The 17,285-nt window shown below is 41.3% G+C and overlaps 2 protein-coding genes across 2 annotated transcripts; both read left to right on the top strand.

Annotated features, from left to right (window-relative positions):
- Positions 1 to 2,228: 2,228 nt before the first annotated feature.
- LOC140946109 (steroid 17-alpha-hydroxylase/17,20 lyase-like) lies at positions 2,229 to 6,003 on the top strand. The gene is made up of 2 exons (XM_073395183.1): positions 2,229 to 3,066; positions 5,076 to 6,003. Exons 1-2 carry the CDS (start codon positions 2,231 to 2,233, stop codon positions 5,677 to 5,679), a joined length of 1,440 nt encoding a protein of 479 aa, XP_073251284.1. The 5' UTR covers positions 2,229 to 2,230; the 3' UTR covers positions 5,680 to 6,003.
- Positions 6,004 to 10,585: 4,582 nt separating this feature from the next.
- On the top strand, positions 10,586 to 15,893 carry LOC140946242 (steroid 17-alpha-hydroxylase/17,20 lyase-like). The gene is made up of 2 exons (XM_073395336.1): positions 10,586 to 11,604; positions 15,217 to 15,893. Exons 1-2 carry the CDS (start codon positions 10,769 to 10,771, stop codon positions 15,818 to 15,820), a joined length of 1,440 nt encoding a protein of 479 aa, XP_073251437.1. The 5' UTR covers positions 10,586 to 10,768; the 3' UTR covers positions 15,821 to 15,893.
- Positions 15,894 to 17,285: the final 1,392 nt, after the last annotated feature.

The raw sequence follows: 17,285 nt of genomic DNA, 5'->3' as shown, positions 1-17,285 counted from the left end.
GGACGTGGGAGAAACCAAACAGCGACGCACTCCACTGATTTAGGTTGCTTGTTTATGTGACCAGAGGTCCGTCTCAGGAGCCTTATCAAACCCTAAGCACGCGCGGTTTATTTCATATTAGGTCTATTTGGTATTTTGAGAACGGACCTCTGGAACCAGGGTATACTTCTAGTACGAACGCTTGTGAGTCAACTGTGTAGTTTGTTCTAAAACTGTAAGGTCTTCACCTTTCATGAGACCTCTCTTTCTCAAGGTCCAAAGTGCACTTCGAAGATCTTGAAGTCTGCTGTGATTGGTCTATGTTTTTTTCCGCTCAAATCAGCACAGGGCCACCCAACAAGAATATAGTTCAAAACCACTTAAACATTGCATTGTTAAACGTATTTTAGTATTTTAACGCTAGATAGAGGGTCTCAATGGGATTAACCGATAGCCGTAAAACGGCCAAAAATTTAGTCGATAGCCGTAAAAATTAAAAAATTTTAACCGTTAGCCGTAAATAGGGTAAAAAAGAGTTAACCGTAAAAGAAATTGTTCCCGAGATTTTTTAATTTTAAGAAATGTGCTAAACTCACTTATTTCCCGGCTACTGCCGGACTCCGTACGCACGTCAGGCGAAGTGCCCGATGTGTTGACCAATACTAGGCTCCATTTCCGCCGCTCTCTCGGGGAACTATTTTTTTCCATAGCGAAATTAAAGTGTGGCTTCTTTCTGGGGATTAATATTTTCGATTTTCGGGGGGTCGTACCCTCGAAACAGCATTGAAACCCAGGCAACACGCAGAGATGACACTGTTTGTAAATTAGCCGATAAACAACAATTCCCTGTTTTTCTCTGATGCCATGGTAGACATTGCTATACCTAGTCCCTGTACGGCGCCTTCAATTCCCACGCAATCTCGGTCAAGGCATTTCGGTGGCGAACTCGCTCGGACCACGTGACCCGAAAAGCCAAGCCGCACGGAATAACGAGGCCTACGGACAAGGCAAAGGCAGGCAGTCGTTCCGTACAGTCCTTCGCTATCATTATAAACGCTGGACACAGGAATTTCGTTATTGGCCGTTTTCACACAAGAGCTAGAAATGGATTATCCGTCTGAGACTAGCCTGCGTACAGTCGCCCTCTCCCCTACAGACACCCGTTCTCCGATTTTTTTTTTTAGGGGAGGGGGCAGCTGTACATATAGGCTATCTGAAACGGATAATCCATCTTCAAACTGTCCGTCAACATTGATGGATAACGTCAGGCGGATTGTTCATTCAAAATTAAAACTATTCCATTTTCAGATTAAGACGTATTACCTATCGGACGCGAATCATCAAACTGATAACCCGTCTCTCAAAAATAATCCGTCTCTAGTGTGAAAACGGCCATTTTCTGTCATAATGAATATCGCGCCCCGGCCTTGAGTTGGGCTTTCGCGTGTCTGCTTTTGAATTTTCACATATTAAAGTATATTTTTAAATTAACTATTTCTGTGGGTAAAATAATGTTAGAAGTGGAATACTTTATAAAAAGTATGATCTGTCAAATGTTAAAATTTTTCAAACGAACAGCTTTATTAATACTTTATCCCGAGATGACCCGAAGACCTTTATTTTGCTAAAAAAAAAAATACAGGTTATTTAATATTTAACTCTTAGAAACAAAAGAAATTATTTTTTAACTTTTTTGTTCACCGTAACTGAAAAAAATTATTGCAATTAAAAAGAGCCAAAATTTTAGCCGATAACCGTAAAAGCCACCACCCCATTGAGATCCCCTAGATATAGGCATATTTTTATCCCCTAAAAATTTTAAATCCGTTCAGGTTTCAGTCCTACCTGAAAGTCTAGTGATCCGAAAATTATAGGAATCAAAACTTACCTTTTCGAAAATTTCGGCCCGAAAAAAGGCTCCCGAAAATTATAGGTGACCTTTTTAGGGTAAAAATCCGATAAAAATGGGCAATTATACCCTTTTTTAGATGTTCGAAAATCCTAGGAGAGGCCGGCAAGCACGAAATTTTACATCAAATGTTCCGAAACTTCTAGATCTCAAATCGTCTCCCGAGGAGATGTTTTCCGAAAATTGACGTTGGGTGCCCCTGTCAGCAGACGTTAGTGGGAAGGAAACGTGTGACGAACCCCTATACTAAGAACGTCCCCGTGGGAGGCTACTTATCACGTCCTTCTCTTTAGCTATTGTTGGAGACAGAAACAAGTCCAGATCTTTCAGACTTTTTGAACGATGTTCGCCGATGCTGTCGGGCTGTTCGTTTTCCTCGTGGCCGTTTATGTGGCGTCCACAATTTGGCAAAACCGCTATCTTCCCCCGGGACCGTTTCCGCTTCCAGTGCTGGGAAACTTGCTGTCGATTAGCCTAGATCAACCATATCGTGATTTTGCGAACATGGCGCGGACGTACGGGAAGCTTTTCCGTGTGCAGATGGGAAGCACAAAAGTGATTGTCATCAACAGCTATGAAATCGCCAAAGAAGCGCTTGCGACCAAGGCAAAAGATTTCGCTGGGCGACCTCCTCATTTCTTTGGAGCAATTTTTGGCCGAGATAACACTGACATTGCATTTCAAACTTACTCTCCTCGATGGAAATTGCAACACAAAATCGCCATGACAGCGATGCGTATGACCGAAGACAAAGCTAATATCCCTTTCTATATTGAAGAGCTGAAAGAGGCGTTTTGTTCGCAGGATAGAAAGCCATTCAACCCTCGAGATTCTGTTTGCAAATCCATAGGAGGCTGTCTTTCATCGTGGATTTTTGGCGATTATAAATTCAATGACTGGGAATTAGACGCGCTATTGCAAGCAACACACGTATTCAATCTCTCAATCGGCGCAGCTAATATCATAAATACATTTCCAGTTTTCAAGTACATCCCTTTCCGAAGCATCGAGAATGCAAAGCATTCTGCAAAAATTCGAGATCAAATTTTCGTGAGGAAATTTCAAGAACAAGTTTCTTCTTCCAAGACGAAAAATTATAGCTCCATGGTTGAAGCTATGTACAAGGAATTCAAAGAAATTGGCGGCGATGGACTCACAGAAAATAATTTAATTTCAAGGTAAGCGCAGCTAAAGTTCTATAGTCAGAAGACATTACGAGCGCGACTTAAACGAACAAATATATAACTTTTCTGGCGTATGAGTACCGTAAATTACGTATTCACCAGGCTCCCACTATGACGTTCTTCTTAGGGCTTTCTCACGCTTTCCTTCGCCTCGTTTGCCGGGAGGATTGCGTGACAAGCCAAGGTTACGAATTCACCGGAAGTTGAATATTTTTGCGAGAGCAGTGGAGACTGGGTCTGGTTCAGATTCTCGGCCCGACTCCCCGCTGGATTCGCTGGATATTGCGAAAAATGAAAACGTCAGGTAATGTTGCTTAATAAAGCGATTTGTAGAGTTTATATGGGAACAGTGAAGATTCGAAAAAATTCGCCATATCTTAACTTATTGTAAAGAAACGAAATACCGTAAAATTCCGAAAATAAGCCCCTCCATGTATAATCTCCTCCAAATATAAGCCCCCCAAACCGGTAACGCAAAAACCTCCGTTAAATCGCCCCTCCAAATATTAGCCCCCCTCCCCCCCGGGGGGGCTTGTACTTGGAAAATTGACCTCAAATACAAAGTAAAACCGGCAAGCAAAAACGGTAAATTTACTTCCAAATATACGGCGAGCCCAATCGATTTTGAAACGCAAATTTCCCTCTGTAGATAAGCCCCTCCAAAAATAAGCCCCTCAAAAAGGACCTTTGAAAAATATGAGCCCCGGGGCTTATTTTCGGAATTTTAGGGTATAATACACTTACTTGTCCATGTGTATTTCTGAGGCTTCTGCCTACACCTTTATTGTCCTTAACCTTCATTACAGTCAAACCAGGTCAAGCGTACCCCCCAAGAACCATTAATGAATTTATTATTCAAAAGTTGAATCCGTTGCTAGTTGTAGATTTCAGATTGATCTCTGCATTCTTGTATGTGTAATGAGCCGTGAATTCACACGCGAGGCAGTTATGAAATTTCTACCTGCTCCATTTTCCTGAAATTGATGTAAATATCTTCTAAGAAGCTTAATCCATTCAAAGATTTCCAATCTGACCAAATACAGAGAAGTTCTTGTAAAATGTTCAGAATATTCACTGCGCATTACGCATGCAGAAATGACGCTTTGAATTTGACACCAGTTACGGGAACGACTAACGGATTCATTTTTCAAATAATCAATTCACTGATAGAATCTTGGGGGGCACGCTTGACTTGGTTTGACTGTAACAGGACAATGAAGGTTAAGACAGAATGGCAAAACCAGCCCAAATCGCCTCAGAAATACACATGGACAACAAGTGATACAGCACAAGTAAGGGTATTTACAGCTCGGTCCTTTTTTGGTTGTTTTGGTTTTTCGTTAATCAGCTTGCAACAGAATTTTAGCTGAGCATAAAGAAAATGCCTCACTTAAAAAAATGGAAAAAAAAGAAATAAAACAAAATGAAAAGAAAAGAAAAGAAACGCGGGAAGGTCCAAATACTTTTAAAAACAAAGTCTTTACGTACTTGCCAATTTACAAACTTTGAGTCAGTTATGAATTAGGATAAAATTGTCCAGCGAAATCAGTTGAAGTTCTCGATTCCAAAACTTTCCACCATGTGGCGTGTGTCCTTTTTCGGCTGCGGCCCGTAGGACGGTTTTTTTTTTTTCATTGCAAATCCATATAAATAAACTTCAGGAGCAAAACTGTTCAAAAATATTGCAATTAAAAGGTTCAGTAATTATTGAAAAACGCTTCTCAATGCAACGTTACGCTAATTTTCTGATAATGAATGGGGTCAAATCCAAGGGAAATGGGACTAAGTTCGAGTTAGCGGGGGGTTCGAGAGTTACTAAGGCTCTACCATGTCAAGTGCAGCAAAAACTCAAGGGGTGGGTTGGGGCTTGAAGCACCCCCACCCCACTTTTTGTGTGGTGGAGGTATAACTCCTTACCATCGAGAGTTTAAAGTTCAAATCTTTGATTAAGACTGTTAATCTCTTATTTTATTTATTTATTTATTTATTTATTTTTTTGGTAGCGCTTCTGACTTGTTCTCTGCCGGAACGGAGACTCCTTCAACTCAAATTATCTGGGGTCTATTTTATGTTATAAAGTACCCGGATGTGCAGGCCAGGCTACATCGCGAGTTGGATAATGTGGTTGGTGCAGAACGATTGCCAGAGTTATCAGACAGGCCAAACTTGCCTTATTTGGACGCGTTCTTAAATGAGATGGTACGCATTGTAAGCGAGACCCCTCTGGCGATTCCACACTTGACCATGCGGGAAACGTCTCTTGCAGGCTTTAATATCCCGCAGGATATGACCGTGATTGTTAATCTCTGGGCTATTCATCACGACCTCGAATACTGGGGAGATCCGTTCACTTTTCGGCCTGATCGTTTCTTGGACAAGGAAGGACGGCTTGGTGTACATGGAATTTTACCTTTCTCAGCCGGTATACGCACGTGCCCTGGAGAAAGGTTTGGCAAAAAAGCAGTTTTCTTGTTTCTTTCACGATTACTTCACAGGTTTAAATTTGAATGTCCAGAAAGTGAAGAATTACCTGCAGAAGAAGATAGTGATCTTGGAATTCTGCGTAACTGTAAACCGTTTAAAATCCGTGCTATTGCAAGAAATTAATTAGAATAGGCCATTTGCACTAAGAGGTCATGTGACATCGTTTTTATGAAAATGAAAGTTAAATGATTTTGCCTCTGAAAACCGATTAGTGGGTCATATCTTAAACAAATAATAGTGATTTAGTTTTTCAAACCTGCACCATTTTCGTAAAATGGGTAAATCCGTAAATGGTCACGTGTCCAAAATGTGATTTTTAAAATTACGAATTCCCTCTTTCTGAACACAAGTTTTGCACTTCAACTTCAAGGAAATTGTTGAAAAGATGATGTGGTAACGTTTACAGCACATCTGAGCATAACCGATCAAACGTTTAACAAGATACAAGCAAAAAGTAATTTTGGCCGCCCCCCAACATAAGAGCCTGCGTTGCAGCCGGACATGGCGCCCAATACAACTCATACTACTTTGTTGAAAAATCAAAGTGCCATAAAATATCTCTCTTAAATGCGTTTCCTCTCAAATTTCGGGTGTAAGATAATTTTTACGTGCTCTAGCAATTTTTGGCATCAGCAAGATTCCAACTCATTGTTTAAAGGAAACATTGGTCACGTGACCTCTTAGTGCAAGGGGTCCTATTACTACTTCAACGGAAATTCTCTGGAGTCTGTTTTATGCCATAAAGTACCCGGATACGCAGGCCAGGTTGCATCGCGAGTTGGACAATGTGGTTGGTGCCGAACGATTGCCAGAGTTATCAGACAGGCCAAACTTGCCTTATTTGGACCCGTTCTTAACTGAGATGGTACGCATTGTAAGCGAGACCCCTCTGACGATACCTCACTCGACCACGCGGGACACGACCGTTGCGGGCTTTTTCATCCTGCGGAATGTTACTGTGTTTGTTAATCTCTGGGCTATTCATCACGCCATTGAATACTGGGTAGAACCGTTCACTTTTCGGCCGGAGCGTTTCTTGAACGAAGTTAGACAACGTCGAGTAGATGGAATGTTGCCCTTTTCAGCTGGAATACGCACGTGCCCTGGAGAAAAGTTTGGCAAAAAAAGCAGTTTTCTTATTTGTAGCACTATTGTTTCACAGGTTTACATTTGAGTGTCAAGAAGGTGAAGAAATACCTGCCGAAGAAGATAGTGATCTTGGAATTCTGCGTAATTGTAAACCGTTTAAAATCTGTGCCGTCACGAGAAATTAATAGTATATTTCCTTATACTGGGACAAGATGGAGAATTTCTCGCCCATTTTCGTTTCTTTTTTGGGGACGAAATTTGACATGTTGTTCTTGTCCAATACGGTGGTTTGTTCCATATACGACTAGCGAAATACCAGAAAAACTCGTTGGTGTAGAAAAGGGACGTTAGAGAGATTTACAGTCGCGTTAATTTGTACCACGTGACCACGCTTTCCCCATTCCTTCCCTTTAACTCATTACTTCTACCAAAAAGAAAGTAGTTTCATGCTCGTTTTATTCATAAGAATGGTTTTGGAGTGTTTTGATCATAACATTTTCCACTTTTAGAAATTCTCATCTTGAATCTGACATTTGCCGTTTGCCGCAAGCGTGACTGTAAATCTCTCTATTGAAGGTAAAACCTACTACGTCTCTTGCTGAGTTTAGATCAACTGGTCAAAGACACTCTCGAGTATATAGGACTGCGTTAGAAGAACAACTAGCCGTAACAGTTATCCTTAATGTTGTTTTTTTTTTGGTTCCATAAGGTCAAGCGGCCTTCTTGCTTGTAAAAAAGAGTTAAAAGTTTCCTTTGTGCCTTCATGTTCATGTGCCGTATGTAATGCGCCATTCATGTACCTCAAGCAAGAGGTTTCAATACCTAGCTAATTAATTAATTGATTAATTAAAAATTAGGGATTTCTATGGTAAGTAATCTTTATGATTTGTTAAAAGCCAGTTCAGTAGCCTGCATAATAGACGCTTTATGAGCCAAGAGAGGAAAATGCATAAAGCGCTTGTTATACAGGCTACCAGTCCAGCAGAAAGCAGTCCAGTGAAGATTCAGAATATCTCATAATTAAATAGCAATCAAAGCGGAGTTAGCAGGTGTCTGATTAGCGTGTTGAAGCATTGATTTAACGTTATTTCGGGAACTTTATCCCTATATATCCCCTTACACCCGATCCCACGGGTTATGATCCCAGATCCCGGTAGCCTGCGAGCAAGCTCCCCATTTGGGGCTATAACTGCAGTTTAACTGCAAATATTGGACGTAACAGGGATGAAATTGACCCTAGCTTATATGAAATTACTGTCAAATTGATGCGGCTGCAAATGAAAAATTCAAAATGAACTCACCGTCTGTAAGTACAAGTAACATTGGCAGAATAATAGTAGATCCCTTGGGTTACATTATCCATGTCTTGAAATGTTTGGTAATGGTTCTTTTGCAATCTTTCGTAATGCTTTAGCACTTTCGTACCAAGCGCCTGAAGCGACAATGAAACTAATTAATCATCATTGCACATAATAAGTAGTCAATAAATTTATCACCAGTCACCATTAGGGACGGACCGTTAGAACCTTACTGGGAGTGGGTGAAGTACAAAAACAAAATATTCGTGTAGTGAATAAAATTCATGCACGCCAACAAGAAAGGATAAAGCTTTATCCTCTCTTGACGCCAATTAACCCTAAAATTCATACAAGGGCCTAAACAAATTCATACAAGGGAAATGTTAACGAAAAACTACATGATGTTCTGAATATATGAAAATCATATATGTAAACTGCGTAGGGAAGAATTATATGAAGCAAGATCATCGTGCGTCTCTTAAATTCCCCCCCCCCCCCCCCGCTCGGAACTTTTCTAACGGTCTGTCCCTTATTGTAACAGAGAGGGGAGGGGAGAGTGGGGTGGTGTTATAAGAAGAATACTGCAATGCTGATAGTATTACGTGAAAATTAACTCTGCAAGACATCAACACGATACCGAAAGAACTCAAAACAGAGCGGGATTGTAGGCATAGACGGCTGTTTCGCCCTTTTTGGGGCTCGTCAGTATGGCGCAACAACCAGAGAAAAACTCTGATGAAAAATATCCGCGCACTCTGATTTTAAACTCTGCCCCAGAACTCTCAACACCCACAGAATCACGCCATACCACGTGTCTCCTGGAGGGCAAGAGTCCAAGTGTCAAGTTGATGTCTCGCAGAGAAAATAAAAAATTGGCCAAAACCAACCTCAAAAACATGGGCAGATTTTTGCATGGTTCTGACACTAATTAGACTACGAGCAGTCTCTCTTTTTTCTGTAGTCCGTCGAGCAAAACGCGAGACACGCAAATGGCCACGCGCGTGACTGATAGCGCGAGATGGGAGAGGCACGAAAAAAGAGAGACTACCCGCAAAGCCAGAGAGAATGGTCTTTCACGGTCTAGTGATTTTTTTGGCGTCAAAACTGAAGTGTTGACAGGCCAGGCACGTGAAACGTGACTTTAGAGTTTGCTTGAACAACAGAGGTTTTTCTACTTTTCTTTTTAAAGCGCAGCTTATGCAGTGCATAGAGTTAAAGTCGATTCTAAGCTAATTGACTGGGCAAATCTTAATTTTGGCCGCTGGTCTCACATTTAGAGGTCATGAAGCTGGTCTATTTCTCTTATATTAACAATTCATTTCCTTTGCGTTATGTTTTGAATGAGAGACCCGTCGCCTAGTTCTTGTTTAAAGGATGTTGAATTTTCACGGGACAGTGTTCTACATATCCTAATTGTAGCTTAACTAAAGCTAAGCCAACGCTGCAAGTCACTTAAGATCATTCTTTGGGCGCCGATTTGTTTTTTTGTTTTTTTTTATTTCTTTCTTGAGAATCTTTGTTCTATAGCGCGATGTCCTGTAGTGCATCCGTTGGTAATTACTATTGTTTAAGCTTTACAAAAATAAACAGTCTAAGAGTCTTCCAGTCTGTGCTACTTTCTGTGTTAAGTTCTAAAGTAAGACTACCGTTTTGGAACTAACGCGTTCCTTGACAGTGAAGAGAGGCTTTGAGCATTTAAATTGTGCGATCACGTCACGTACCCGGAGAGATGAGACGTTCTTATGTTTCTCCTTGCTCCGTATCTAATGTTTTTTTTTTTCGGGAAACGTGACAAACTCTCTTGCAGTGCTTCAGCCATCATCAACTTGTCAATGGTTTCGATTGTTGACAGTTTGTTGTCAACGCTTCACAAATCAGCCAATCGTATTTTGCGTTGTGAGGCCAACGCTTAATTCATTGGCTCTGGCTAAGCGGGCAGTCTCTCTTTTTTCTTCTCGGGCTGCCGCCCTCGTTTCGCGCGTCTTGCGGCTTGGCCGCTCCCGCGCGCGTGCATTGCTCTCACTAAATCTGAAGAAAAAGAGAGACTGCTCGCATTCTAGACACTAATCATCAACTTGACACTTGGACTCTTGCACTCCAGGAACCTCTTGTTTTGAAAGTCTATAATCAAGTCAAAGTTTAAAATTTACCAACGTCGCCGAGTTACAAGGCCGATTCGATTTCATTGACTAAGAGTTCTTCTGTAGCGTGCGCTCATTTCCCACTACCATGCTAGTAAATAAGGGGTTTTAAAAAGTTAAACGGCGTACGTATTTAAATTCAAAATGGCCGCCGGAAAACAAAGAACGCATATATATCTTTTGTCTCGAGATTGTTTATTAAGGTCGTCTTTTATTCATTTTTAAACCAATGGGTTAATTTTAAAGATGCCAATATGCGAATATCTCTTAAGAAACAATTTCTGGGATTAATGTGCGAAAAAATGGCGAGAAAAATCTCCTGGTTTCGTTATACCCAGTCAGGCAACTATTATGATGGGAAAGCGTTACTAGTTTACTTTATTACCACCTGTATTTGATCAGGGTTGAGTTATAATTGTATGCTTTCCTTTGTTATCTCGGTTTGGTCCGGTGAGTTTCAGTTATATTAGAGAATATTATTTTGGGATTTCAGCTTAGCAGAAAACTTGTAAAAACATAGTGTGCATCGTAGGCGTGAGCGTCAGGCGGTGAAAGAGTCTGTTGTTGTGAAGTTTTCGACAAGTAGCTTTTTCTCGCAACAGGATCAGTCTGCTTATTGCGTCTCTCTCTTTGGCTATTGTTGGAGACATAAACAAGTCCAAATAATTCGGACTTTTTTTAACGATGTTCGTCGAAGCTGTCGGGCTGTTCTTTTTCCTCGCGGCCATTTATGTGGCGTCCACAATTTGGCAAAACCGCCATCTTCCCCCGGGACCGTTTCCGCTTCCAGTGCTGGGAAACTTGCTGTCGATTAGCCTAGATCAGCCGTATCGTGATTTTGCGAACATGGCGCGGACGTACGGGAAGCTTTTCCGTGTGCAGATGGGAAGCACAAAAGTGATTGTCATCAACAGCTACGAAATCGCCAAAGAAGCGCTTGTGACCAAAGCAAAAGATTTCGCTGGGCGACCTCCTCATTTCTTTGGAGCAATTTTTGGCCGAGATAACACTGACATTGCATTTCAATCTTACTCTCCTCGATGGAAATTGCAACACAAAATCGCCATGACAGCGATGCGCATGACTGAGGACAAAGTTAATATCCCTTTCTATATTGAAGAGCTGTGTGGGGCGTTTTGTTTGCACGATGGAAAGCCATTCAACCCTCGAGATTCTATTTACAAATCCATAGGAGGCTGTGTTTCATCGTTGATTTTTGGCGATTATAAATGCAATGACTGGGAATTAAACGCGCTATTACAAGCTATCCATGTGTTTAATCTCTCAATCGGGGCAGCTAATTTCATTAATACATTTCCAGTTTTCAAGTACATCCCTTTCCGCAGCATCGAGAATGCAAAGGATTCTGCAAAAATTCGAGATCAAATTTTCGTGAGGAAATTTCAAGAACAAGCTTCTACTTCGAACACGAAAAATTTTAGCTCGGTGATTGAAGCTATGTACAAGGAATTCAGAGAAATTGGCTGCGATGGACTCACAGAAAATAATTTAATTTCAAGGTAAGCGCAACTCAAGTCCTATAGTCAGAATATATTACCAGGGCGACTTAAAAAAATTTTTCGGCTTTTGAGTAAACACTTATTCTTGGTTCGCAACCACGTGACAAGGCGGTCATGTTTTTGGTCAAGACAGGACAATTTTTTCTCAAAGAATTTACATGAAAATAGAGTTTAGTTCCCAGAGGAGAGAAATGCTTTAGCTCTTGACCGCCAACATGGCCGCCTTGACGTCACGTGCAAACTAGCAATTGAACTGTTTACAGTCCTCTATTATTCCGTAAGATAGTCGAGATCGAGCGCTTTGCGTTACGGGCTGCCATCTTGCGTGAGTGTCAAAACTACTTAGGGGTTGGGGGTGGTTTAGAGCTATAGTCCCTGACGCCCGCTCCCTCGGTACATTCGAAAACCAAGATGGCCGCCATGAACAGTGAGACGCGCTTTATCTCGACGATCTCACAAAAAATAGGGGACTGTGACAGTGATTCGCGCTTACGTAGCGAAGCGTTACTTAAATTTGAAGGCTACAACGATGTACAGATAACCACTTTATTTCTGAACTGGTTGCCAACGGTAACTTAATTGGCAACAGTCAAACTGCAAAGCAAATGAAAGATTTGCGTTTTAAGTATGAAATTGCACTTAAAGGCTGAAATATTCGCAGGGAAATGCTACTTACAATTCTGTTGGGTAATCCACATATCTTAACACGGCTCTTTACATTATCTTTCAACGGTTGTGTCCGGTTGATTGCAAGGCGAGTCTAATTAAAAATACATTACGCCAACAGGGGTCTTTTTTGCATGAGCATGCGCGACCGCTGACTTGTCAAAGAGCACGCGACCACTGACAGCGACCGTGCTGCATAGTCATAGGAACCAAATTGTTCACTTTGAAAGCTTGCTTGAGATTGAAATGGTAGCAGGAACTTAGGAAAAACCTTCGTTGTACAAAATAAGTAAAGATCTGTTGATTTAAAGTGGAGACTGATGCGCTGAACGAGGTGAAAGAGCAAGTTTCTCAAGGATGTTTGACACGAACATGGCTGCTTGTTGTTGTTTGGCGCTCGACTCGTGTCTTGATTCCCCTTTAAGAACCGCAAAGTTTGGCATAGAATGCATTGCTGATGCGTAGCTATTGAGCAAAATGTTCTTTATTTGGTGTTTGTCTATAAATCGGATGTAAATCAGTTTCTCGATGCCGTAGAGGATTTCTGTCAATAATTTGTTAATAGCTGATTTAGCCATATTTCGGGAGAGGATTAATAATGATCAGCGGGCGACTACCACGCCGTTTTCAGTTGAAATAGAAAGTTTTTGCCTTAAGTATTTTAGCGATACAAAGTTTGTTTATGGGAAAATTATAGAACTCCTTGTTTTTGCGTGGACTAACCTTGTAACGCATCTTTTACAGGAATTTGCTTTTAGCCAGAACTTAAATGTTCTAAGGATTTTTAACTTTTGGTCGGCATCACATGTTTACTGTACTTCTTGGGAAACCTAACCGTTTGTTTCATCAAAATCGGTCACAAGATGGGACTTTAATTTCGGTCCTATTGAATGCAGTTTTGACTGTGTCTCATTGACATTCATTTTTTTTATTGTTCGAGACATACCGAGTGACTACCACCAACATCTCGCCAGGTGACTAATCTACGTCTCGTGTGCTTTCAATTTTGTAGCTTTCAAGTGTTGGGAAAATTGTAGAACATATATTAATTCATTGCTGAACTGAACATCGGCTTTCGCGCACTTCGAACCCACTCGCTGAAATTTGCTATGTTTTTTTTTAATATTTCTCTTCCTTTCCAATCTCAAAAAAAAGAAAATTGAAAGTGTTTACTTGCATCAACAAACGTTTCTGCACTTTGTTTAGACTTTGATGAGGTCAGCGCAATCCTCCAGGCACTACATATACGCGCGCCGTTGTCCAGGTCAAGTGGGGAGATGAAATTTGATAGTAGCTCGTGTATGTTAAAGCCGGTCTACTTCGCTTTTGTTAAGACTATGTTAGAGTTTTTTTTGCAAACTACGCATTTTGTTAAATCACGAGCACATTCGCTAAGACCAATGAGCAAATTAATCGCTATGATTGCTTTGAGACGCGCCATTTTGATGAAGGCAAACCCTGTAGTAAGCCTCCATGCACATCGCTTGTTCAGCGGTCGCGCATGCTCATGCAAAAAAGACCCCTGTTCATTACGCCTATCTTATACAAAAATGCTAATTCGTCGCCAGGTCCTTCGGGACTGCATTTTGGCGCCAAATCGGTACAGCTACACAAGCGCAAATCAGACAGTCTAACCAGCAATAGACCTCTCTAGCTTGACTCTTTGTCTTGTGCGTACATATGCACGTGAAGAAGACGAAATTTGAAAGAAACATTTCTCTGAAGTATTATCACATGACCTGTATTGGGGAAACAAAACATACAAGCTAAAGAGGTCTATTCACTTGTCTCCCACACAGACATTCTTAGGACTTCGTCTGGCGTTCCTTGAGGAGGATTGCGTGACGGGCAAAACAACCGGAAGTAAAATATTTTGGGTGCATGAAAGTGGGAACTAGGGTGGGTTTAGATTCCCGACCAAATTGCCCGATACCCTAACTAAGCAGAGTATCGACTCCCCGCTGGTTATAGCCTGCGTAGCTGGTGGTTTGTTTTGTGAGAGGAAAAAACGAGAAAACGAAGAGGGCTTTTTTGCACGCTCGGAAAAAAGTAAAAATGACGCCAGCTGGGCTAGCCTTCAAATTTCCGGTCGTCTCGTCTCTTCACCAAAGAGAAGCTCACTCAATCGGGTAGAGAGAAGCGACGACCGGAAATACGTCTGCGTTCGCGGGCTAGAGCTGCGCAGGCTCCACTGGTTGGTCCTGATTCGTCGGTCCATCATATTTTCCCATGATATACAACACTCTGCAGTATATTCGCTAACCGTTTGGTCCTCTTTTGTTTCTTTTGGTTACTCGAATTTGCAACAGAATTTTAGCAGAGCAAAAACAAAATGTCCCACTAAAAAAAGGGTAAAAAAAAGAAAGAAAGAAAGAAAGAAAGAAACGCGCGAAGGTCCAAATATTTTTAAAAACAACGACTTAACTTACTTACCAATTAAAAAAAAAATGAGTCAGTGATGAACTAGCCACACATTCGTCAAAACTCAAATTGTCCATCGAAATCAGGTTAAGCTCTCGATTTCCGAACTTTGCACCTTGTGGCGTGTGTTCTTTCTCGGCTGCAGCCGGTACGGCAGTTTTCATTTTATTTTCAGTAAAATAGACATTGCAAATCCATATAAATAAAATTTCAGGAGCAAAACTTTAAAAAAAAATTGCAATTAAAAGGTTCAGTAATCACTGAAGAACGTTTCTCAATAAAAGTTACGCTAATTTTCTGATAATGAATTGCGTCAAATCCAAGAGAAATGGGGCTAAGTTTGAGTTAGCGGTGAGTTCGAGTTACCGGGGGTTCTACCATGTCTACTGTAGCAAAAACCAAGGGATCGGTGGGGGGTTCTAAACACCCCTACCCCACCTATTCCACGGTGGGGGTATGAATCTGTACCTCCGAGAGTTTATAGACTTTAAATTAATTAAGACTGACTATCCCATTTTCTTGTAGCGCCTCTGACTTGTTCTCTGCCGGAACGGAGACCCCTTCAACTGAAATTCTCTGGAGTCTGCTTTATGCCATAAAGTACCCGGATGTGCAGGCTAGGTTGCATCGCGAGTTGGACGATGTGATTGGTCCCGAACGATTGCCAGAGTTATCAGACAGGCCAAACTTGCCTTATTTGGACGCGTTCTTAACTGAGATGGTACGCATTGTAAGCGAGACCCCCCTGGCGATTCCTCACTCGACCACGCGGGACACGACCCTTGCGGGATTTTTCATCCCGCGTGATGTTACTGTGTTTGTTAATCTCTGGGCTATTCATCACGACATTGAATACTGGGTAGAACCGTTCACTTTTCGACCGGAGCGTTTCTTGAACGAAGATAGACAACTTCGAGTAGATGGAATGTTGCCCTTCTCAACTGGAATACGCACGTGCCCTGGAGAAAAGTTTGGCAAGAAAGTAGTTTTCTTATTTGTAGCAAGATTGTTTCACAAGTTTAAATTTGAGTGTCCGAAAGGTGAAGAATTACCAGCCGAAGAAGATAGTGATCTTGGAATTCTGCGTAATTGTAAACCGTTTAAAATCTGTGCCGTCGCGAGAAATTAAAAATATATGTCTTTGTATTGGGACAAGATGGAGAATTTCTCGCCTATTTTCTTTTCTTTTTGGAGGGATGGAATTTGACATGTTATTCTTTCTCCAATACGGTGGATTGTTCCACATTGGACAAGCGAAATATCAGCACAACCCGTTGGTGTAAAAAGTCCGGATCCAGGCCTTGAGATAAGGCGGGGGAAGGGGGTGGGGCCGGTCGTCCAGAGCCCGAGATAAGGGAGGGCCGGTCTCCAAAAAAAATTTTTCGGCCCTTCGGACCTCAGTTTGGTCTAAAAATATGGGGGTGGGGGTGGGGGGGGGGGGGGGGTGGGCCCCTCCCCTGGATCTGCCACTGGGTGTAAAAAAGGGACGTTAGAGTTACGTTTACGGCAAACGCAAACGTGAATTTGTACCACGTGACCAAGTTTCCCTCTTCCTTTACCGTTAATTACTTCTACCAAAAAGATAGATTTGGCGGTAAATTGAAGCCACCGTAATGTATTTCTTCTATTGAATACAAAAGATCGATCTCAGATTTCAGTTGCAACAACTGCAACAAGAACAGAAGGTGGTTGGCCTGTGGTATGACTAATTGCGTAGCGCCACACACCATGAGAGCTAGTTGTTTCTTCTTCGCGATTCATCGTCACAATCACCCTCAATTTGCCTTGTAGCTCAGTCGGCAGAGCAACGGTAAATTCCCTAGCACCCAGAAGTCATGGGTTCCGTTCCTAGCGCGACCACTTTTTAGGATGACGGTTTTAGAATTTTCCATTGTTTTTAACCTCTTTTTAGCGAGCATCTGATACAATGGTCTGATCTTTGTCTTCGCTGTCTGTAATACGCTACTTAGAGTATGGAAGAAATTTTAGAAACTACTTGGACGATTTTCATATATTATACCCTTATGAATTGAATGCCGATATACACGATCAAGAAGATCACAAGACAAAGTTACTTCGAAAGCTACTGATGTTTTTTGTCCTTTAATGCATTATTAATTAAAAATGTTAATGTTTTATTAATTTTCCCAATTTTCCCTTTTTTTAACCTTTTTGTTAATAAGCATTTGAAAGAAAGACTGAAAGACTTGATACATCTGTCCAACAGTAGCACTCATTACAGCTCAAAATGCTACCAGTTTGATTCATGGCAGTTCATCGAGCTGGATTGCCTGAAATTATTGTTTTCCTTTAAAAAAAGAAAGAGGTTTTGCGATGTTGAGCAAACATTCAGATTATTAGTAAACTTATTGGATGAGGTTTTTGTGATATCAGGAATTATGGAGGTCAAAGTAGGTGTTATCAGTCGAGCCGAAGGCCGAGGTTGATGACAACTAACTGGTATCTTAGTTTTTTACGAAATCGTAAACAACGATTAGTGTTTATAGTTCGTCAGCTAGGGGAGTTGCATGGCTCACTTAAGGAAAACAAACAAAACTTGTATAATCTTAATCGCTGATTAATAAGCATCACAA

Source organism: Porites lutea, chromosome 8 (genome assembly GCF_958299795.1).
Source record: "Porites lutea chromosome 8, jaPorLute2.1, whole genome shotgun sequence".
Classification (NCBI taxonomy): domain Eukaryota; kingdom Metazoa; phylum Cnidaria; class Anthozoa; order Scleractinia; family Poritidae; genus Porites; species Porites lutea.
The sequence above is the reverse complement of the archived record's forward strand: the minus strand, read 5'-3'. Positions and strand labels throughout refer to the sequence as shown.